At 45.2% G+C, this 25051-nt stretch overlaps 1 protein-coding gene across 1 annotated transcript in view; it reads left to right on the forward strand.

The window, feature by feature from the left end:
- LOC105018145 (neural-cadherin) overlaps positions 1–25051 on the forward strand; it is a 97881-nt gene that overhangs the window by 32952 nt on the left and 39878 nt on the right. Inside the window, exons 8-21 of the mRNA XM_013138773.3 lie at positions 633–775; positions 2146–2318; positions 3670–3838; positions 4154–4324; positions 4663–4835; positions 12620–12787; positions 13114–13363; positions 13643–13770; positions 14061–14247; positions 15487–15630; positions 17969–18252; positions 21023–22622; positions 23839–23932; positions 24810–24994. Of these exons, the coding sequence (XP_012994227.3) occupies positions 633–775; positions 2146–2318; positions 3670–3838; positions 4154–4324; positions 4663–4835; positions 12620–12787; positions 13114–13363; positions 13643–13770; positions 14061–14247; positions 15487–15630; positions 17969–18252; positions 21023–22622; positions 23839–23932; positions 24810–24994 (3869 nt within the window). The remainder of the gene's footprint in view (positions 1–632; positions 776–2145; positions 2319–3669; positions 3839–4153; positions 4325–4662; positions 4836–12619; positions 12788–13113; positions 13364–13642; positions 13771–14060; positions 14248–15486; positions 15631–17968; positions 18253–21022; positions 22623–23838; positions 23933–24809; positions 24995–25051) is intronic.

The raw sequence follows: 25051 nt of genomic DNA on the forward strand, positions 1-25051 counted from the left end.
CACACACACACACACACACCGACACGCATGGTCATGTTCTGCTGACGATTCAACTGAATCTCACTCTCTCAAACTCCCTCTCAAACCCCTTACATAATCCTCCTTTATCAGCCTCTGCCCCACCTCCTTTCTCTTCCTATCAGCCTCATCTCTGTCTCTGCCCCTCTCTCACTCCAACATGTTTTCCCTGCAAGTGTCATTTCACTTCAAAATGTTTCCGTCTCTCAGCTTGCCTTACAACCTGATTGAACAAGCCTTTCTACCCCATCAACTCACTCCAAAGCTCTGCCGCTCTCTTGTTCCTGGTTGGGTATCCCAGTGGCCAACACCACACAAGCAAGCAAATCATTGTTGACATTTTAAAAGGCACTGGATCAAATGGCACGGAGTGGGCTGGCTATGTGAAGGGCCCATTTGTTCAATGAGTTCAACGTCCCCACAGACGGGATCATTTGTCTTTGGCAAGGCCGGTTCAGAGCGGGGGTTAAATCACAGTGACAGGCAAAGCCGGGGCTCATAACTCCAATCAGTCTGCTGATGCCACTACTGTGTTATGGATATAGACTGTAGACAGTGTATGTGTGTGTGTGGGTTATCTCTTAACATGTGTGTATTGTACCAATCCCTCCTAGCTATCGAACGTTTGTCTCAGAGGATGCTGGACCCAACACACTCGTTGCTACTGTACTGGCTAAGGACCCAGATGGCGATGGAATAGTGTACTCAATTACAGCTGGCAACGAGGAGGGCAACTTTGCCATTGACAGCCAGAAAGGTGATTCTTTATCATTTTCTCCTCAAGCTTGAGAGCAGCGTTCCCTAATACACAACTATAATGGCGTTAATGTCCTTTGATGATTAACAGGATTGGCTCTGTGCTGCGTGTGAAATGCTTTGCACGTCTGTAATGTAATATCAATACTAACTGACACCAAAGGTCGATGGGGAGGTGACAGAACAAACCCGAAGCGCCGTCTGTCATTGAAGTCGTCAGAGGAAACACCTACGTTTATGTACAGTGTATCAAGGAGCTATTCTTTGTTTTAACAGCATAGTTGATTCTTTCCTATAGACATACGTGTCTCTGCTGTGAGTTCTCTTTACTTTGTGGCAGTGCAATGCATCTTTTTTTTTTTTTTTTATTTCCCCTCTGATCCGTAACCAGCAGAACATTTGTCAGCCCTTTCAATTCAATTTCACATCAGTTGCTCTATCATATCTCTACAGTGCCAACCCCATTTAGGATGCTTCGAGTACTCTTTCCTCACTGCTCCCTGTTTTCCTATCTCATGCATCTTGAAGATAAGGCAAAAGGCAGGCTGCTATGACAACAGGTCAGGAGCCTCCTCACATTGCAAAAGCGCAACATAACAGTTGTGTCTCATTGAAATGATGCATATTGGCATGAGGCATTAAAGCAGTATCCACCAAAACAAAAATAAAAAAGTGCATTCACTGTTATTGGTTTTTATATTGGTAAATGTACACTGTATGGTTAAACAACATGAGATCAGCTATACGTGTATTTCTTGTGTACTCTTTGCAGATACCTTGCACTGATCACACATGCAGGGACATAGTCTTCCACAGACAATTAGTGAGGAAGTCAACAACAGTCGGAACAAGTGAAGTGAGAGAATAGTGTTTAATCAAGAGGCAAACTGAGATGAGTGAAACCACAACAAAAAGCCGAACTCCCTGTGCTCTCCCTCTCATCTATGAGCTCCACCAGATTATCAGCCGCTCATCCTGAACCCACTGATGTGGGTGGTGACAGAGAGAACAGCTCGCTCAGATGCTCTTTTTCTCTTCTCCCCGTTATGCAAAAATGAGATGAGGGTAGTAGAAGGACCTAGAACATGCACTGTGAATGGCGTGGGACGGAGAACCTCTTCCCCAGCTGAACTGGGTGACAGTTCTGCTGGTGGCATTCATAAGAGAATCTGTATTGAAGTACAGTACAAAAGGTGTTTGAATGGAATGTACCTGCACAGTCAAGAGCATGTGTCAAAAGATGAATTTCCCTACGCGGGTCATGGTTAGACGATTGATGTCGACCTGGAAGACAGCGTGACACAACAGCAATGATTCTGGTTGCTGCAAAGTTTGGTGCCGGGTAATGATCCTCTTTTCTCATATTTTCAGGGTTGATCCGGCTTCGTTCCGCCCCCCCTCCCGTGCTCCGGGGCCTGGAGTATGTCCTCAATGTGACAGCCACAGACGACAATGCCTCCGGGGGGCCACAGCCGCTCCACGCCACCGCCCAGGTCATAGTGGGCGTGGACGATGTCAACAACAACAAACCCGTCTTTGAGGAGGTGAGAGAATCCCCTTCAAGATAACACTGTAGCACATAGTTGACATTTTTAGATCTGCAACAATGTCCTCGTCTTCTAGAGCCTTCTCTGTCTGTCTCTCTGCACCAACCACCACCCCACCCCCAGTTCCGTTGTCTCCCGACAGTTTCCCCAGTGTTCTGATTAGCGCTTTCACCTTCTATCTTTAGGCTCTCAACAGGGATTTTAATTAATTGATGGAAAAAGTGCTGCATCATCATGGTATACCCTACCTGTCTAATTAATTTCCTCCTTAATTAGGAATGACGCATTTTTGGTCCGAGAAGGATTGTTAAAGTCCACGAAGTCATGAAGTGCAGTGGCTATTAGAATTATATTAATATTTCTTAATATGAAAGTATTCCTAAATGAAAACCACAATGTGGATCTTGATATTTATGTTATTTAAAAGGTTAAAGCTTGAAGGGGGAAGCTTGTTTCACCATTGGGGATCCAGGGCAGAGAAATGTTTTAACTGGTCTACGTGGAAGTGCCTACCTGAGGAGTGGAACAGCCAAGCAACCAGAAGCAGGAGAAAAAAGATCTTGGGTAAGGATGAAGGGCTTGAGCCTTGCCTGAAGAAAGGGAGGTGCTTGCTTGCTCCGTAAGCACCAATATCTTGTAGTGGATGTGAGCTACAGCTGATGCCAGTGGAGTGTGTGGAGGAATGGAGGAGGGGGGTGACATGAGAGAACTTGGGAAGGTTGAACACTACATTGAGTTGGAGGATTCCAAACCTGAGATAATAAGTGCATCGACTAGCATCTGCACCTCCTCCTTTGTGTGGTACGTTTGTGCTCAACAGTTGTTGTAGAGCATGAACTCGCATTGACTCAACACCTTGATCTTGGAGTAGACAAGCATTCCTCTGGAGATACAGCTGCTTTGTCAAGTTGAGGTTGAGCTTGAGGTGGTGCGATGACATCCAAGCAGAGACGTCTGCCAGACACGCATAAATGGCTTGGTGTGTAGAGAGAAGGGAAGACCTTGAACCAGGTCCTTGGGGGGACATCACCTGAGAGCCCGTACGGCAAATACAAACCCTTTCCAGAGCTCTCTCTCATTTTCTCTTTTTTGCCCGCTGAGAGGAATTCACCGTATGTGTGTTAATTAAACCGAGCTCTGTTGAGTCACTGGAGACTCTCCTGGGCTGAACCATCAAGGGACAAGGTAGATACCAGTGAAAGACGGGGTGGGCGAGTTGACGAGGATTTTTGTCTGATACACCATCAACAAAGCCTGACCGTTCCCCATCTTGTCACGGCAGCTGTGTGAATGCATACGTACATACTACCCTCTCTGCCCCTTGTCTCTATCTGCCCCCCCCCCCCAGTGTCAGCAGTACAGGGAGCAGGCGTCCGTGGTGGAGAACCAGCCCCCGGGGACTTTTGTGCTACAGGTGCACGCTGTTGATGCAGATGAGGGGGCCAATGGGAAGGTCAAATATGGCCTCATGCATCGAGACAGCGCCTTGCCTGCCTTTAGAGTCCATCCAGACACAGGTGGAAACCGTATTAACCTTGATTTATCGCCCTTTTTACAGTAAGAATGTTTTACTGTAGTTTACTGTAGTGTTCTGTAGTGTACAGTAATGTACTGGAATTATAAATGGTTTCCAGGATCAAAATAGATGTATTAATCAATAATGCCGTGATACATTTGACTACATATTAAATTGCTACTCTAAGGCCCCAGTTGTGGAACAAAGAGATCAACTCTCTACACTAAAATAAGGCACAGAGATTTTCTTCATTTTCCTGGTCTCATAGTGATCTCTAGAAACACTCCCTACTTATGACCTTTGGCCTCTGTGTCAGGTGTGATTGTAACGGCGCGGCGGTTCGACCGGGAGCGTCAGAGAGAGTACTCCATCACGGTGACAGCTACAGACAGGGCAGAGGAACCTCTCATAGGAATCTGTCAACTCAACGTCCTCATCCTGGACCAGAATGACAACAGCCCCAAGTTTGAAAACATGCTCTATGAATGTAAGTGTCTAACCATATATGCAGTATAATAACACATAGAATAACATTGATATGACATACAGAAATAATGATTTGTATTGATGGCAAACCATTATGGACTGTTACTAACTTTCTTCTCTGATTTATGCATAGTTATTTGTTCCTTACTCTTGAATGCAAGTTGTCATCATAATCCATAATGTTGACACTAAATATATTGTCATACAAAAAAATATGTAAACAAACTAAATAAACAGAAGCCCGTAGAACAATTTATCCCACACTGTTTACCAAATGTTTGCTTTTCTAGATAGCGACCTTGCTTCAGAATCGTTGTGGTTGTGCGTTGTCTCTGTCAGACTTCCTGAGAGAGGACACCATGATCGGCACCAGCTTCCTGCGAGTGGCGGCTCACGATGATGACTTTGGGTCTAATGCCGCTGTGACCTACTCCATGTCCAGGGAGCAGCCAGAGTACCTGAGGGTCAACCCTGTTACTGGTTGGGTGTACGTTAACCAGCCCATATCACAGGTCAGTAAACCAGTCAGCCAACCATCCCAAATCACAGATCAGTGAACCAGTCAGTCAGTCCATATCACAGGTCAGTAAACCAGTCAGCCAACCAGCCCAAATAAACTAGTCCATATCACAGATCAGTAAACAAGTCAGCCAACTAGCCTAAATCAAAGGTCGGCAAACCAGTCAGCCAATCAGCCCATATTGCAGGTCTGTAAACCAATCAGTCAACCAGTCCATATCACAGATCAGAAAACCAGTCGGTCAACCAGACCATATCACAGGTCAGTAAACCAGTCAGTCAACCAGTCCATATCACCGGTCAGTAAACCAGTCATTCAAACAGTCCATATCACAGGTCAGTCAACCAGTCAGTCAACCAGTTCATATCACAGGTCAGTCAAACAATCGGTCAACCAGCCTCACGCTCAAGCAAATTATAGGCACAGTTATGCTTAGGTTTATGTATCATCAAATTACCGAAGCATATATGCATGCTTAGTGGTCCATATAACACTCATCAATGTAATGATCATTTGAATACACATTTAATACACATTTTAAAATAGAATATTAGTTTCAATATTTAAGTTTTTTATTTTCTGATCCACTGATTTAAATTCAATAATTGAATATTTGCTAACATGTATTTTTTCCTAAATGTTCTACCCTGAAAAATGAATTTGTTTTCAAATTCAAAAAGTAATTTGAAATAGAAAGCTAATATATTGGCTGGCAGAAAGGGTGGATTCATTTATCTGTGGTTACAGTGGATACTACCTCTTCAGTGCAGGTAGAGATTTCCAAGGCAATACTGTATTATTCCCATTGGATACTGTGCATTGTTAGAACTGAACCTGCTGTCATGACTGCAGATAGAAATTTGAGTGCATCAGTCCCGGTTACAGTTCACTTCCAATTCTCTGCACACTCCTCAGACCCCTGTGTACTTCAACGCCGCATATAATAACTTAGGCAAACGGCAAGTGTGTTTACTTTTACTGGGTTGTGTGGTAGGTTGCTCTGAGTAAGAACGTGCTGAACGACTGAGATGTCAAATGTAAAAATAAAATGCAAAGCCTGCTTACAGATCTCTGTGTAAGACTCGCAATTTAAGTCAAACACATGTCCTTTGGCCTATAGGTTTATTACCATGTGATTGTGGTCTAACGCATGGACCCAGTCAGGCCTGTCAGGCTCACAGGCTGCTTTGAACCCCTATCATAAAGTCATGGGCTGGCTGAAGTTTCCCATTTGTCTTTCAGCTCCAGAAAAAATTAAGAGACCACTGCATCTTCTTTTTTCCTTTCCAAAGAAGTTGAAAAGGATAGTTTTGAGTGAGGAACAGAAGCGTTCAATTTGCAGTGGTCAATTAATTTTAACCTTTTGGTTCCTCACTCAAAACCTTTCTTTTCGACTTTTTTGGAAAGGAAAGAAAAGGTGCAGTGGTCTCTTAATTTATTCCGGAGCTGTGTGTATAGACCTTGCCTTGGCCTCAAGGTACTGTAGTGCAAGGTGTTTGGCTTGGACGGGCAGCAGAACAGACCTGCTAACTGGTTGGGCAGACTGACAAGGACTCACCCTGCAGGTCTCTTCACAGTGCCACAACAGTTTTATTTCTCATTTTGCTGGTAACGCACCATGACAGTAAGAAAATAGCATGACTAGTCTACCATAGGGAAACTGCGTAAGTGTCCGAGCAGCAATGATGCCTGTTATGTGTATGTGTGACAAACCTTACCTCCAAAACAACACGCCAATGACTCACATAACTCACGTCGCTCAACTATCCAACAGTCTGTGTCAGAAGAGGGCCAGTGAAACACTCGGCATACAAAAACCAGCTTATCTTAGATTCTGTGCACTAATGAATACTTCCTTTCTTGAAATACTAATCAAAAATAAATGCCTATGAGATCTATGATGATCCATGGCTCTATCAGATATAATCACTGATCTGGGTCTCCCGAGTGGCTCATTACATCTGTGTCACTGCAGCATAAAGTTTGAACCCTGATCACAGCATATTGGCAGTGCATGAGGGTCCTGCGGGGGGCAATGCAAATTGTCGTGTGGATGTCAGACGGGGTCGACGTGTGGATGTCAGACGGGGTTGAAGTGTGGATGTCAGACGGGGTTGAAGTGTGGATGTCAGACGGGGTTGACGTGTGGATGTCAGGCGGGGTTGATGTCTGGATGTCAGACGGGGTTGACGTGTGGATGTCAGACGGGGTTGAAGTGTGGATGTCAGACGGGGTTGAAGTGTGGATGTCAGACGGGGTTGACGTGTGGATGTCAGGCGGGGTTGATGTCTGGATGTCAGACGGGGTTGACGTGTGGATGTCAGAGGGGGTTGAAGTGTGGATGTCAGACGGGGTTGAAGTGTGGATGTCAGGCGGGGTTGACGTGTGGATGTCAGGCGGGGTTGAAGTGTGGATGTCAGGCGGGGTTGACGTGTGGATGTCAGGCGGGGTTGATGTCTGGATGTCAGACGGGGTTGACGTGTGGATGTCAGACGGGGTTGAAGTGTGGATGTCAGACAGGGTTGATGTGTGGATGTCAGACAGGGTTGAAGTGTGGATGTAAGACAGGGTTGATGTGTGGATGTCAGACGGGGTTGACATGTGGATGTCAGACGGGGTTGAACTGTTTAACGTGGAGTGGTTTTTGAAGAAAAAGTGGCTAACGGTTAGCATACAAAAGAAGGCACTCTTCTGTATTCCATGTCTGTAATTTGGTTGAGATGGTACTTGGTCGAGGACGGGTTACAAAGATTTGAAACATCTTTCTGAGAGGATTGCATCTGGACAATGCTGTGAAATTGGGCTTACTTGGAAGGGTAAATGTTGCAGCCCAAGTTGACAGTGCATACAGGCGCTCCATTGAGCAGCATAACAAACGCCTGAGAACACAGAGGTGTTCCCAGGCCAGCCGGGGACATAGTCCCTCCAGCGTGTCCTAGGTCTTCCCCGGTGTCTCCTCCCAGTGGGACAGGACCAGAACACTTTCCCAGGAAGGCGTTCCGGAGGCATCCAAAACAGATGCCCAAGCCACCTCAGCTGACCCCTCTCGATGTGGAGGAGCAGCGGCTCTACTCTGAGCTCCTCCCGGGTGACTGAGCTTCTCACCCTATCTCTAAGGGATCGCCCAGCCACCCTGCGGAGAAAGCTCATTTCGGCCGCCTGTATCCGGGATCTTGACCTTTCTAAAATACTTAATTCCCAAAGTAATCGAAAAGTTTTACCATCAGTTTGAATGATGACAATATCCCGTGGCTGATGGGCACCAAGTCGCTTTACTTCAAGTTTCCCCTCCAAATGAAGGGTTTCAAACCGGTGCTCGAGTATAAAATCCATTTTATTCATTTTCTCAAGTTATCTGGCGTTTGTGAAGCTAACAAACTAGCTAAGACAATCTACCCTCCTCGCTCTTCTTGCCGACTAATGTTGGCGCCTGACAGACCATCAGGTCTGAAATACGAAATGACGCTGTAGTGGGGCTACTGACTGTCAGCCCCACTTGGCATCAAATTTGTGTGATCTACATTGATCACACTAACATTCTGAGCATGTGTATGAATATTTTCACATGTGCAATGTGTGAGAGGGGCTAGCCCCACATTCACACTTAGCCTATGGCCTACTATTGTGAACTTGAATCGGCAGAACGCAGTCTGAAACAACAATGCAGGGACCAATGAACATGAAATATAAGCCTAACACAAATTAAATGCAATTTAGGAAGATGCTATATTCATAGATAATCAATTATAGGAAGTAATCTTCGAGAAATAAAAACAACATAATGGTGTTGGGGCTGTGCCCCACTTGTCAGGGTAACAGGAAAGAAAAGCATTGCGGTAATCTAATCTAGAAGTAACAAAAGCATGGATTAGTTTTTCTGCATACGTTTTTGATAGAATGTTTCTGATTTTGGCAATGTTTTGAAGATGAAAATAAGCAACTCTTGTGACATGTTCATCAAAGGAGAGGTCAGGGTCATGGGTAACGCTGAGGTTTCTTACAGTTTTTTGGGATACGACCATGCAGCCGTTGAGGTTCACAGTGAAATCTGCTTACAACCCTCTTTGTTTCTTGGGTCCTAAAACAAGCATTTTGGTTTTTCTTGAGTTTAAAAGCAAGAAGTTCTCTGTCATCCACTTCCTAATATCTGAAACACATGCTTCCAAAGTAGCTAATTTTGGGGCTTCTCCATGCTTCATTGAAATATATAACTGTGTGTCATCAGCATAACAGGGAACATTTACATTGTGATTCCGGATTACATCACCCAGAGGCAACATATATAGTGAGAACAATAATGGGCCCAGAACCGAGCCTTGAGGAACACCAAAACATACCATTGATTTGTCAGAGGTTATGCCATTCACACATACGAACTTATATATTTTAGATAAATGAGATTTAAACCAGGACATGTCCACATAGCCCAATATTGGTTTCCAGTCTCTCTAAGAGAAGGGAGGGATCAGTAGTGCAGTGCAGTCTCAGTACAATGATGGGGTCTGAAACCGGACTGGAGCATGTTATTTGTCTTCAGGAAAGCATTCAGTTGTTGGGAAACACATTTTTCTAAGATTTTTATTAGGAACAGGAGGGTTGATATAGGCCTATAATTCTTTAATATGTCAGGCTCCATATTAGATTTAAGAAGAGGCTTAATGTCCGCTATTTTTTGTGAGTTTGGTACACATCCCGGAGGAAAGAGAGCAATTTATTATGTTCAACATTGGCTGACCTAGCACAGGAAATAGCTCCTTAAGTAATTTTGTTGGGTTTAGAACCCATTACACATTTTGTGAATGTGTTGAGCAATACGAGATGAAAAAATTCAAGTGTCCCCATTGACACCTGGTCAGGGAGGTTCAGGACATTCTCAGGACAACTGAGATTTTGGGGACTATAACTATTTAAGGAGGAGTCAGTTATTTGTTTTCTAATGGTGATGATCTTTTCATCAAAGTAGTTAATGTATTAATTACAGCTAAAGTGAAGACCCACTTCACTTGTTGAGCATTGCTTTTTTGTTAACTTTGTCACTGTATCGAAGATACATTTTGGATTGTTTTTGTTCACCTTAATCAGGTTGGAGAAATAAGCTGATTGAGCAGACGTGAGTGATTTTCGGTATTGTAGTGTCCTGTCTATCCAGGCTAGTCTGAATACTTCCAACTTGGTGGGGCGCCACTTTTCTCCAATTTCCTGGAGGCTTGCTTGAGTGCTATAGTATTGTCTGTATACCAGGGAGCATGTTTCTTGTTGCGTTTTTCTTTTGTTTTTAGTGGTGCAACCGTATCAAAAGTATTTCACAATATTGAGTTTTAATCCTCATTTGCGTCGTTGATGAGGGAGCTTGTAAGAATATCAAGAAATCTATTTGTAGTCCGAGAATTTATAGTACGGCTTTTGAAACTCATTGTTCGTGGAGCAAGTGGATTTCTTATTTTAACAGTAAATGTAATAAGACAGTGATCCGATATTCCAGGATTTTGGGGGGGAATTATTAGATCTATTTCTCGTGACAGGACTAAATCTAAGGTATGACTGTGGCAGTGTGTTGGACCTGAGACATGTTGGATAAAACCCATTGAGTGAATTAGGGCTTCAAAGGCTTTTAGAAGAGGGTCTTTGGACTTTTCCATATGAATGTTGAAATCGCCATAAATTGGAATACTATCGGCCATGACTACAAGGTTAGACAAGAATTCTGGAAACTCATTGAGGAACATTGTGTATGGCCCGGGGCGCCTGTAAATAGTAGATATTTCAAACAATTTATCAGCCTGGTTAACTTTCATGAGTAAAACTTCAAAAGAATGAAAACCAATGATGTGTTTGAGAGTACATTTATGTTGACTGTCATAAATATTAGTAACACTCCCTCCTTTTCAGGATGCAGGAGGGATATGATCACTATTATAGCCAGGAGGAGAGGCCTCATTTAGGGCTGTGAATTCAGCAGGCTTTAGCCACGTTTCAAACAAGCCAATAACATCTAGTTTATGATCAGAGATTCATTCATTTACTGCAACTGCTTTTGGAGCAAGGGGTCTAACATTTAGGAGTCCCGTTTTGAAATGCGAGGTGATACAGTCATTTTTATTTGTGACCGAGGTGGAGGAAAGTTGCTATTGTTAGCACTACCTTGTTTAACTTTTCTCAGCCTGCAACGAGTCACAGTGGCAATAGGTAAAGCTGTACTAATTACTCTGGCTGTGCTATTGACAGACTCCACTATGCTAGCAGGCTGGCTAACAGCCTGCAGCCTGACCTGCACCCTATCTCATGGTAAGGCTATAGGAGTGAGGATCCTGTCAATGTTCCTAGATAAAAGAAGAGCACCACTCCAGCTAGGATGGAGTCCGTCACTCCTCAGCAGATCAGGCCTGGCCCTATTTCTGGGAGAGTCCCAAAAAGAGAGCCAGTTATCTACAAACTCTACCTCCTGCGACAGGGAGAACTCAGTTTTCAGCCAGCGATTGAGTTGCGCAAGTCTGCTGTAGAGCTCGCCACTACCACTTGCTGTTTCATCCTTATGTCGTTGGTGCCAACGAGAATAAAAATATCTCTGTACTCTCTATATTTGCCAGTTTTAGACTTCGCTAGCACCAACCCTAGATTTGCGGCTACGTCGGTGGCTCTGCCCCCCAATAAACAGTGTACGATCGCTGGCTGATTCTTTAGTCTACTACTGCGGGTAATTGAATCGCCAATGACTAAAGTTTTAAGTTTTTCCGGGCCACCGGTAGAAAATTCCTGCCGATCATTCCCCTCCGAAGACGGCTCGGGCCTTGACTCTGACTCCAGTGGGGAAAACCTGTTGAAAGTCTCAGTCGGCTCTAGTAGCGACTCAGGTTTAACTGATCGACGGCATTTCTTCCCAGTGACCAAGAGAAAGTTCTTGCCCGGCTGCAGGAGCTGTGCCAGGGGCTAACAACACTGTCATTTCTTCCTGGTGGCACAGATGCAGTTATTTCTATTTCTACACTAACACAATCCTTGCCTGACATTTGAGTCAGAAACCGAGCCTCTAACTCTTTACCTGAAGACAATAGATCTCCTCCGTGTTGTAACTACAACAATTACAGTGATAAAGCATAGTAATGGTACTTAGCTTCGGGTGTTCAGGGGTGAGTAGTTCTGTTAATTACGTCCAAATAGAGTCCCGGTGTAGAAAAGTTGCGTAAAAAGTCAACAGATAGATATATTGCGTTGGTAAACTCTCAAAGTAGAATCTATCCAATTAGTTTATATAGAGTAAATTCGAAAATGTTTGGCAGGTAGCCAGAGGTTCAGGGTGACCCAAAGGCCTGACGGATGCACAATCCTTCTCGATGCAATATGCTCAATAGGCCCGTTTTTAAATATATTAACAAGCCTAGGCCCATGAGTCTAACACCACGCTGCTACATAAGTTAACCTTCAGTTTGGACGTATTTGCTGCAGGCCTTTCAGATTCTAAGTTGGCACATGCAGGAGAATCAGGATAACAATGCTGCACATTCAAAGGGCACCAGAACAGGGACTGATGCACTTTACTCTTATGTCTCATACTACAACATTTAATATTAAGTGTCTTGAAACTTTGGGAAACGACAGTGTTGTTAGCCCCCTGGCACAAGCTTTACAAAAGTTAGATCATGCACTTTGAGCGGATCAGAAAATGTAACACTGAAACAAATACTCTACATTCAAATTGAGCTGCATTAGATCATAAGATTGGGAAGCAGTATCCAATCAGGTCACCTGTCTAATTTATTTTCGTCTGTTTAAATTCAGAGGTCCAACATCAAACGGGAGATAGTTGCCACGGACGGGGGAAACCGCAGCTCGTCGGTGGAGCTGTCTGTAACCATTACCAACGTGAAGAACCAGCCCCCACAGTGGGGGCAGGACAGTTACAGTGTGGTCATCCCAGAGAACACAGCCAGGGACACTCCCATCATAGTACGTGAGACAGTCTAACAAATTGATTGACATGGGGAGCATTATGAACGTTATAGCTTACGGTGATGTCTTAGATTTACCTATTTGGTTTTCTGGGTGCGTATGTTCACTTTAGTCAATTTGTTGCAAGAAATGTTGATGACTTTTAATTACATTTTCTCTCTTAATTAAGGGGTGCCAGTTGAGTTGACTAACTGGCTGTAATTTGTTATTCAATTTACTTAGCTTTCTTCACAAATGAATCGGCTCATTATTACACGGCAAATCCCGTTGAGCGTTTATGTTGTAATTACCCTTCAAAAAAACGCTTGCTTTCTGTTTGTCAGACGATCAAAGCAAACTCACTGCTAGGCGATCCCAGGGTTACCTATAATCTGGAGGAGGGCATGGTCCCGGAGACAAACATGCCCGTGCGCTTCTACCTGACGCCCAATCGGGAGGACGGTTCGGCCTCCATACTGGTGTCGGAGCCGCTGGACTACGAGACCACGGCCAGTTTCACCCTGAGGGTGCGGGCGCAGAACGTAGCAGCAGTACCTCTGGCTGCTTTCACAAGCGTCTGTGTCAACCTCACAGGTACTGGGTCTCAGCTCAGACACACTGAACACTTCCCTTCTCGTCCAAACGTCCACGTCAACCCCTCTAGCTTTTCACTTAGTTTTGTTTCCATGGCCAGCGGCGGATTATGTAAACATTTGATTTATTTGATAATGGATTAGGATTAGTTTGGTTTGATTATAGGTTTTGTTTGGTTGTACATTTGGTTAAAGGTTTTGTTGGTTATAGGCTCGTTTAGGTGTGTTTATAGATTAGCTTATAGATTAGATAATAATGTTTCCTGTCTTTTCCTCTTAGATGTAAACGACAATGTTCCTTTCTTCACCTCCTCCATCTACGAGGCATCAGTGATGGAGGGAGCCCAGGTGGGGACCGTGGTCCTCCAGGTGTCTGCCCATGACAAAGACCTGAGTCTGAACGGCCAGGTCAGTGGCACATCTAGCATGTCTGGCAGAACCCAGCATCCACTGAAGGTGTACATAATGTGACAGTGTGACTCAAGTCTTTATGAACATTTGAGTGTAGAATCAGGGCACAGGACTGTGCAGCAGCAGTGGTCGTCCTGTGGTTGGTACAATATGTGATAGAAAACTGTGGAACAGCCATGTAAGGGGGGGTCATCGGCATTTCTAGTAGCCAGCAGCCAGCATTTAAATGAACATGGTTGGATGACTTCCTGTCTAATGCTTGATGGTACTCTGTCCCCATCCTGTAGATCGCCTACTCCCTGTTGAGTGACAGTAGCGGAGACCATCGTCTGTTCCGCATGGACCCAGAACTGGGCATTATTTATACGGACGCCGTGTTTGACCGCGAGGCGCAGGGGTCCTATCTACTGGAGGTGCAGTCTGAGGACGGCACGGAGTCGGCACGGCCTGGGAGGAACAGACAGCCCAACTCTGGTGAGTTGTTGGGGAAACAGTGTAGGAAACTCAGTTGTTCTATTTGGTAACTTGTACTGGCCCGTCCTATGTTATTGCAATTATGGGGAAATTTGCAACTGTATATTCTGTACCTGGCGCTTCTCAGAAACCTAATTTGCTTAATAAGAATTAAAGTATGCTGCACAATGTTTTACACAAGAATTGCATATTCTGCCTATACTTCAGTCATTTGCATCCTTTGAAAGCACTTGAATAGATCGTCTACAATTTGATTTATTCTACCATCATAGCCAGACAGCTGTTACGTGCAGAATAAATGGCTTGAAAATGGTTATGGTACAATTTTTAACAGGATGTTTTAGGATTACACAGTTGTCCGTTCAAAAGTCCTTCTTTTTGTTTGATTTGGTCCTTCGCGAAGACACGCTTGGTATCATGGAGGACGTAATAGTAAGGTTTGCATTACGGTTGTGTTTGTTTGCACAGATATTTGTGGGGAGGGCGTTAAGGGGAACGTGTGGTGGTTTGGAACCCCAAAGAGTCCTATCTGGGGCATATGAGGGGAATGCTTAGCATTTACAATGATCCTTAGAGCTACTGGGGAGAGAAGGGGAGAGATGGAGAGAGAGACAGAGAGAGACAGGGATATGCAGAGAGAAGTGGTTTAATTGGACATTTGTATTATCCATAGACAGGTTTGTACCACAAGTCCCTGAAGTGACCTACCTTCTTAGCAAAATATTATATTGTATGATTAACAACAACTACATTTGTGAAAATGGATCCACAGATAGAGACCTTGTCAGCTTATACAACTGTCTAATTCCAGAGCAGAGGTGGACAGGTTCTTCTGTGTTCTTTTAGAAACATCAGGTCTTTGGAAGGTTTAGCTAATAACTGTTACCGTTCGTTACTAAAATGATAACTGGTGACGACCATGAACCGTCTATCCCGGGCCAATAATTTCTGAAAAACACGTGGGGAATAACATTATTTCTGATTTCCATGTGAAGTGAGGCGCATTAAGCGCTCCTTTCCCCTTCAAGAGTATCGTTGGCTCACACTGTGACTGCCAACATTCTTTGATGAAAAGACGAATGGGAAGAGATAGAAAGTACAGCATAAGGATACAAGGATAGAGGGAGAGGGAGAGAGAGAGAGAGAGAGAGAGAGAGAGAAAGAAAAAAGTGAAGGATGACAGAACAAGTTGTAGCTCTGTGGCTTTCAATACCATCTCTCCTGTGGTTCTTCTTGCAGACACAGCATATGTGCGGGTTTTCATCAGTGACGTGAACGATAACAAACCCGTCTTTGCTCAGCGCCTCTATGAAGTTGGCGTTGACGAGGACGCAGATGTCGGCATGGCTGTTGTCACCGTTGGTGCTAATGATGAAGATGAAGGTATGGAAGGAAGAGACAGCATCGGGGGAAAAAAAGACAGAGGGGGAGAGCTATGAAAGCCTGAATAGTTTCCACCAGTGACTGCACAGTGGCATGCCATGGCAGTGAAATGTGCACGCTTTTTAATCAATTGCGGGTCTTAACCTACTACTCAGCGAGGCAGTTGACCTGGTGCAATTCCCGGGCTGATGTTCAGCTTTGCACAGGGTCAAAACAGCCTTTGGTGTGATATTACATACTGCCCCCCCCAACCCAGACTTTAGTAAAATTATGTTGTTTTAGAGGAAGAAGGGGGGTCCGTGAAGGGTTAAAACGTTTACAGAAATACTCATTGCATATTCCATCTCCCTGACTTGGAGTTAGGCCTTCTTAAATCCTGCTCAGATGAGCTGAGCACCGGGGGGGGGGGGGGGCTTCACGAGGATGACCATTTTCTGGTGAAGTGATGCACCACCACATATGTTGTAAGAAGACAGGCCCACTCCCGCACACTGGGTGGCTGGGATTTGTTGTGGTAAAGCCGCTGATCCCCTCTACATCAGTAACACTTTGTGTTCTATCCGTTTACCAACCAGGTTTTATGCTGTTAATCAAGTATTTATCACAAGCGGGTGGGGGGGGGGGTTGCTGCCCAGCTTATAATTTGTAACACTATAGCAGCAGTCAAACCTTGATGAACGACTCAGTTAGCAGTTTGTTGCTCAGGAGTCAAAGACCAATCTGTCTTGTTTAAAAAAAAAAAGATCCACACACAGGCTTGACTGCAGCAGAAGCTTATCAGAGAATCCTGGGGGACTGCTTTGTCTGATGATTTGTGTTAATAGCTGAGATTAGAGTGGTATTTACATTGGGCTTGTAGCTCCTTTAACACAAGGACTGATTGAAAGGGGAAGCCAGGAAATATCTGGAGGATTATTTTATCTGGCTAACGTTAACTCACTGGCTGGTCTCCATGGAGACACATCAGTATCTACTTTCCCATTGATCCACTTGTCATCCCGTGAAGGAAGATGCTGATGGTGGTGTGGTATTCATCAGGTCTTAGAAATAGAGTAGTATGCACCAATCTGTTTCTGCTCTAGCCAACATATCACGGTTTATAGGCAACAACATGAAATTGTTAAGTCCAAAAACAGTCTGGCACATATGGTAGCTGACACATCTAGACACTTAGGCTTCATAAAAAATGACAGCCTGTTCCTTTTATAAAACACCCCTTCTGGTCATGAGGACTGAGTCAACAGAGTGGTACACTAAGGAGGGTTCAGAAGTGGTGAACTGTGAACTGACCTGAAGCCTAAACTGAATCCGTAATCCAATCTGCCTGTCCCGAGACAGTTAATTGTTCATTGGCTCAGCTTTAAGAGTGTGAGGAAGGCTGGTTTACCTCATCAAACAAACTATTCACTGTTAGGGGTTGTTATCTGAGTTCTGTCAAGGATGTAGTCTGGCAGGCCTCCATGGAAGTGAATGCTTTTGTTGCCTGACTATTTTTCCCCAGAAGAAAACTTTCTGTATTAGGCAATAGCTTCCATTACAAACATTCGTTTTTCTTGGCTGATTAAATCAGAAATTAAAACCCTTTTCAACCTCCCACTAATGTGGTGAACAGGGTGTTCTTTCATTTCTAAAAAAACAGATCCCTATTCACTGAAAAAAACAGATGGAAAAATTATAAATTAAAAATTCATAAAAATAATACAATACCCTCTGTAATTATACCTCCTCCCTCCAGATATATTCACTTAATTTCTTGACACTTGATTGTTCGGTAAAGTGTCAGTGTGCTTTTTCACTCTGTTTGTTGTATTGGTCTTTGAGCATGTCTGGAAGGGTATGGCTAATAGTTTAGGATTAGTGGTTAGGTTTAGGGTCAAGGATTAATGTTAGGTTTATATTATTGGTTAATATTTGGGGTTTGGATTTTAAGGTTTAGGTTTGGGATAGTTTTAGGATTAGGGGTTGGGGAAAATATAGTTTTCGACAGAAAAACATGTCGTTGTCCAAACCTTCCTCATAAATGTAGTAAAACAAGACTGTGTATGTGTGTGAGATAGAGAGAACGCAACCTTGAATGTTCCTTGTTGGCAAAAGCGTACTGGTCCAAAGAGACCTGTTGTCTCTCCTCCCCATTCCTGGCAGAGGTCCAAATCCACCAGAAGCCCCTCCCAGCCTTGACACCCAACGTTCTCGGAGTTCTACAATAACAAAATACACTTTTTTATTATTACTAACTAAATTAGCGTATAACATTTTGGTCAACAAATACATTTGCCCTCATTTCAATTGCAACCATCCCAACTTGATCCCAATACAATTCCCCGGTCTCTCTCCAAAGGTGCTAACGCCAAACTGCGCTACCAGATCACGTCAGGAAACACTGGAGGCGTGTTTGACATGGAGCCTGAGGTCGGAACGCTCTTCATCGCCCAGCCCCTTGACTACGAGCAGCAGAAGAGGCACAAGCTGCTGGTGCTAGCGTCGGACGGAAAATGGGAGGACTACGCCGCAGTTGTCGTCAACGTGGTCAACAAGAACGATGAGCCGCCCGTCTTTTCCATGAACGAATACTATGGCTCAGTGACAGAAGAGCTGGATGGCTCACCGGTCTTTGTGCTCCAGGTTTGTGTCTGGGATTTCTTTCTGAATTCAGGCTGCCAGTCTGTTTCTGCATCAGGCAGTCGGTTAGTGATGTCTAAGCAACCACGTCAAACGCGTGCTTCTCATGCTGTACGCTCTGACAATTGGTAGAGACCCTCATGGATCACCTTCGGTCATCAAAGAACCATTGATAGTAAATGGTTAATCCATCATTAAATCTAACTTTACCCACTCCTGGCAAAGAATGAATGGAAGAAGTTAAAGTGTGTAAGCAAGTTTATTTAGTATTAACCGATTCACCTGTAAGTAACATCAGACCAAATGTAGAGTTGATATTAGGTGATCCTGGGATTCATTCCATAGATTTGTTAGCTGGCAGTTCAAGACTGTCAGTTTTGCAAGTTTAAGATTACTGTATTATATATGTATATAATAGTGTTATATACATTAATATTAAGGGAACATTTAAATTTGCCATGTTCAAACATGATGAACAACAATGTCATTTACTCTAATGGGTGGACACAATGTATTATCTGAAGCCATGCTTCCAATTAGCCACATGTCCGGTCTTCTGATAGGCCATCACCTATAGAATATTCAGATATTCCAGTTACACATGTGTTCTTCTGAAATCCCTTTTTGACCAAAACATTTTTTGGTGTGGAAAAGCAAAAGGTTATTCTAGACATCTTTTCTTTTGAGAATAGCTGTAGCTAACAATTTGATGTCAAGTTATTTCTGTGTTTTGTCTGGTTGCCTCTGTTTCGGCTTGCATCAACCCATTGTTCTGTTGTTTGACGAGCTAGGGATTCATTTTGAATGCAATAGCAGCTGAGTACCCATAATAATCTTAATCAAGCATACAGATATACAAATGTCATGCAAGCACATACAGTATCTCACAAAAGTGAGTACACCCCTCACATTTCTGCAAATATTTGATTATATATTTTCATGTGACAACACTGAAGAGATGACACTTTGCTACAATGTAAAGTAGTGAGTGTACAGCTTGTATAACAGTGTACATTTGCTGTACCCTCAAAATAACTCAACGCACAGCCATTCATGTCTAAACCACTGGCAACAAAAGAGACTACAAATGTCAAAATTGGGCCCTAAGTGTCAATATTTTGGTTGGCCACCATTATTTTCAAGCACTGCCTCAAGCATTGCCAACCCTCTTGGGCATGGAGTTCAGCAGAGCTTCACAGGTTGCCACTGGAGTCCTCTTCCATGACGACATCACAGAGCTGGTGGATGTTAGAGACCTTACGCTCCTCCACCTTCCGTTTGAGGATGCCCCACAGATGCTCAATAGGGTTTAGGTCTGGAGACATGCTTGGCCAGTCCATCACATTTAACCTCAGCTTCTTTAGCAAAGCAGTGGTCGTCTTGGAGGTGTGTTTGGGGTCATTATCATGTTAGAATACTGCCATGCAGCCCAGTCTCCGAAGGGAGGGGATCATGCTCTCCTTCAGTATGTCACAGTACATGTTGGCATTCATGGTTCCCCTCAATGAACTGTAGCTCCCCAGTGGCGGCAGCACTCATGCATCCCCAGACCATGACACTCCCACCACCATGCTTGACTGACTGTAGGCAAGACACACTTGTTTTTGTACTCCTCATCTGGTTGCCCCCACACACGCTTGACACCATCTAAATCAAATAAGTTTATCTTTGTCTCATCAGACCACAGGACATGGTTCCAGTAATCCATGTCCTTAGTCTGCTTGTCTTCAGGAAACTGTTTGCGGGCTTTCCTCTGGGACAACAGCCATGCAGAACAATTTGATGCAGTGTGCGGTGTATGGTCTGAGCACTGACAGGCTGACCCCCCACCGCTTCAACCTCGGCAGCAACGTTAGCAGCACTCATACGTCTATTTCCCAAAGACAACCTCTGGATATGATGCTGAGCATGTGCATTCAACTTCTTTGGTCGGCCAATGGCGAGGCCTGTTCTGAGTGGAATCTGTCCTGTTAAAACGTTGTATGGTCTTGGCCACTGTGCTGTAGCTCAGTTTCAGGGTCTTGGCAATCTTCTTATAGCCTAGGCCGTCTTTATGTAGAGCAACAATTATTTTTTCAGATCCTCAGAGAGTTCTTTGCCATGAGGTGCCATGTTGAACTTCCAATGACCAGTATGAGGGAGTGTGAGAGCGATAACACCAAATTTAACCCATTCACACCTGATACACGAGTCACATGACATTTTCACTTAGGGGTGTACTCACTTTTGTTGCCAGCGGTTTGGACATTAATGGCTGTGTGTGTTGAGTTATTTTGAGGGGACAGCAAATGTACACTGTTATACAAGCTGTACACTCACTACTTTACATTGTAGCAAAGGGTCATTTCTTCAGTGTTGTCACATGAAAATATCCAATCAAATATTTGCAGAAATGTGACGGGTGTACTCATTTTGATACTGTAAGTCTACTAGATACTACATTCAAAAATCATGTGAGACATTCATGCAAACAGTCTCACAGACAGACTCACAGACAGACTCACAGAGACAGACTCGCAGAGACAGACTCGCAGAGACAGATGCACAGATGCACAGACACAGACTTGCAGATACAGACAAACAGATACCAGACACAGAGAGACAAACACAGAGAAACAGACTCACAGAGAGAGACTCAGAGACAGACTGACAGACACACACAGACAGGCTCACAGAGACAGACTCTCAGGGACAGACACATAGGAAAAGACACTCCGAGACATGCAGGGACAGACGGACAAAGAGACATGTTCATGATGGTGTGTCTTTCCAGGTGACAGCCACGGACCCAGACAAGGACGCTGACCAGGCTGCCATGCGATACTCTCTCCACGGTCAGGGGGCGGAGTCAAACTTTGTGATTAACGAGATCACAGGGGAAATGTACGCCCAGAAGACCCTGGACCGGGAGGAGCGTGCGCTGTGGCGCTTCGTGGTACTGGCCACGGACGAGGGAGGGGACGGCCTCACTGGATTCACTGACGTTGTCATCAATGTGTGGGACATCAATGACAACGCGCCCACCTTTGCCTGCCCGCCAGACGGTTGCCACGGCAGTGTGGCAGAGAACTCCGCCCTGGGAACCTTCGTCATGGAGATGACCGCGGTGGACCTTGACGATGCGGCGGTGGGTCAGAACGCCATTGTCACCTACCGGATCATGGCCGACAGCCGGGCCGCTGACCTCTTTGCCATCGACGCCAACACAGGCACCATCTCCGTGGCGATCGATGGCCTGGACCGGGAGGTGGCGGAGCGACACCACGTCGTGGTGGAAGCCACGGACGGCGGCGGACTGGCGGGTACAGCTACCGCGACTATCCTCGTCACTGACCTGAACGACCACGCCCCGCGGTTCAGAGACGAGTGGTGTGGGGCCCGTGTTCCTGAGAGTAGCCCACCAGACTCAACCGTGTTGGAGCTTGGTGCCGTGGACCCCGACTCAGGCCCTCATGGCCTACTGGGCTTCAGCGTGGTGGCGGGGGACCAGGGAGACAGGTTCTATATGGTCAGCCATAAAGCAGAGCAGTCTGGGACTCTGAAGCTGAGGAAGAGGCTGGACTACGAGAGGCCCGGCGAGCAGCGCTTCAACCTTACCATTCAAGTGGACGACTCGGAATTCGCCAGCCTCATCCACTGCATCATACAGGTGGTGGATGAGAACGATCACGTCCCCGTGTTTGCCCCCACGTCCTACCCTCTCGCCCCTCTGCCGGAAGACGTCGCCGTGGGAACCAACATTACCCAGGTGATGGCCAGCGACTCGGACTCGGACCTGAACGGGGACATCGTCTACAGCATCTCCCCTGAGTCGGACCCTTACGGTCATTTCGCGGTCGACCGTGGCGGGGTCGTGACCGTGGCCCGCACGCTGGACCGAGAAACCATTTCTGAGTACCAGCTTGTTGTTATGGCAACAGACCGCGGGACGCCGCCGTTGACCGGGAGTGCCACCGTCCAACTGAGCCTGCTGGATGTGAATGACAATGGACCGGAGCTGGAGGTGACTTACAGCCCGTTCCTTTGGGAGAACGGCCCCGCTCCACAGGTAGTGTGGCTGAACAGGACCTCTACTCTGCTCCACGTTATCGACCGGGACTCCCCCGAGAACGGGCCTCCATTCTCCCTCTCCCTCCCCCGCCTCTACACTCCCAACTTCCACCTGCAGGACCATGGCAATGGCACGGCAACGCTCACCGCGCTGCGTCGCTTTGACCGCGAGCGCCAGAGGCATTTCCTCCTGCCTGTGGTCATGTCAGACAGCGGACACCCACCACTGACGGTCACCAACGTGCTGACCATCGTCATAGGCGACCAGAACGACAACGCCCACCAGGAGGGACAGAAGGAGATCTACGTTTACAGCCGAAGAGGTGAGTACCACATGTCTGAAGGGTCACTCTGGTGTTCACAAAGTGACTGTCCAGGAGAAATTGTGTTGATCTATGATCAGGTCCCCCACCTATGATTGAAATGGCAAAACTGATTTGTATTTGTTTAGTATGTGATTCTGATATATGTAATGATATGTGAATGTTTTGTGACTGATATGTGACAATTCTTTTGTAGCATTTCATAATTCTTCACTCCAGATCCTTCCTTAGGACTTAGTGTCATTACATTGCAATAGTTTTATCTCAATGAACTGGACTTTTTGCCATATTTGTGTAGAAAAGAACATGGTGTAAACAAGTGAAAATCGTAATTGTTGCACTCTTCCTTCCCAATGTTATTTGTTACTCTTTCCTGACTGATACTCCCCACCTCTACTGAGGTCTAAAGACCATGTTTCACACAGTGTGTTTTGGCATTGAATGAGTGGTGATGTATTAAGTCTGGGCCTGCCCCATGAATAAAAAAAAACTAACAAAAAAAATATCCCACACTGGCACCCAAGAAGACATCTAATTATCACCCGTTACCAGGTAACCAACACTGTCAGGGAGTTCACACGTCCTTCCAGGATAGCAGACCCAAGAGTTGCTCTCACATGGGTTGAGTCTTACTGCACTACTTCTGACCCACTGAGAGGTTCTCCTTATATAGTGTGAATAGAAAATAATGTTTGCATATTATGTAAATGTAATTTAAATGAAGCCCAGTTGTTGCAGCCTAGACAGGCTCGTAAGATCATTCAACCCTCTTACACTCTCTCTACCCCACTAATTGTATTTGGCCCTGATGTTGACCTGAACATTACAACATCTGCTGTGTTCCTCAGGGTTAATGGTTAGGCCCATGACATTCTGATTTTGAACCTCCCCGTTTTAGTGTAGCTTTCATTAACTGTGTGTGTGAATGGCTGAAGCGAAATGACTCATATGCTGATACGTGCCTCAGTGTTTAGCTAGCACGCTGGCGTTTAGCAGTACGCTGGCGCACAGGCTTGATAATAACATAATCCATGTTATTATGATAGGCCCTGACTTCTTAAAGCCCTCAGCGGAACTTATGAACAGAATGAAGAACAGAACCAACAGAGTTCTGGAACCAAATAGAAAGACCCAAGACACCATGGGCCCTCTATCGTGTCGAGTTTGGAGACGGTTGATTGCCGACAAAATCAATGTGTTTGTGTGTGTTGGACAGGAAGGATGCAGACAACTCTACTGGGCAAGATCTATGCCCCAGATCCTGATGACTGGGACAACAAGACCTACACCTTGGACTCACAAGGAATGAGGTACATGTTGTCAGTCAGTGGATTGCTTCAGGAACCGGGCTTCACACTGCTTTATAGCACAGGGAACCGGGCTTCACACTGCTTTATAGCACAGGGAACCAGGCTTCATACTGCTTTATAGCACAGGGAACCGGGCTTCATACTGCTTTATAGCACAGGGAACCAGGCTTCATACTGCTTTATAGCACAGGGAACCGGGCTTCACACTGCTTTATAGCACAGGGAACCAGGCTTCATACTGCTTTATAGCACAGGGAACCAGGCTTCATACTGCTTTATAGCACAGAGAACTGGGCTTCACACTGCTTTATAGCACAGGGAACCAGGCTTCATACTGCTTTATAGCACAGGGAACCGGGCTTCACACTGCTTTCTAGCACAGGGAACCGGGCTTCATACTGCTTTATAGCACAGGGAACTGGGGACCCCTTTAGTGATAGCTAATTCATCAGGGACCCTCTCATAATCAAAACCCAAATCGAATGAGGTATAAAAAGCATGTAAGGAGTTTTGCTGTGACGTCGGCAGACCATAATGAACAAACCCAGTCTTAGACCCTGGGAAGGAACATTTTAAATGCCCACCTCTTGGCAATGGATGGAAAAGAGTCTACATTTGTACCAACGACAGATTACATTTTGGCTTTGTGATTTTTTTATCTGGCCACACTCCAGTTTAAGAACCACTGGTATAGGAACTCTCTATGTAAAGAACAATTAACTTATGTATGTGGGGGACAGTTATGTACTAATTGGCCTTATCAAACACCTTATAAACACTTATTTCCATAGTATATTGCTAAACATTTATGCCCCTAATAAATATTAACCAGTCATGTACTGTAGGTATCCCACAACATCTCTCTCCTCCCCTAAAGGTATTTTGCTCTGGACAAGAGCACAGGCGACCTGGCCATCAGACAGAACACCCTGGAAGGAAGCTACTCTCTCAGAGTGGCCGTGTCGGATGGGGTGTGGCCAGACGTGGTGTCTGGAGTCACAGTTCACGTCCGCGAGTTGGAGGACAGGGCCATACACTCCTCAGCCTCTCTGCGTCTCACAGGTGGGCTGCTGCATCATGACATATCTATGTAGTCAAGCATAATTATGGCTGTGTCTG

The sequence above is a fragment of the Esox lucius genome, chromosome 19 (genome assembly GCF_011004845.1).
Source record: "Esox lucius isolate fEsoLuc1 chromosome 19, fEsoLuc1.pri, whole genome shotgun sequence".
NCBI lineage: Eukaryota > Metazoa > Chordata > Actinopteri > Esociformes > Esocidae > Esox > Esox lucius.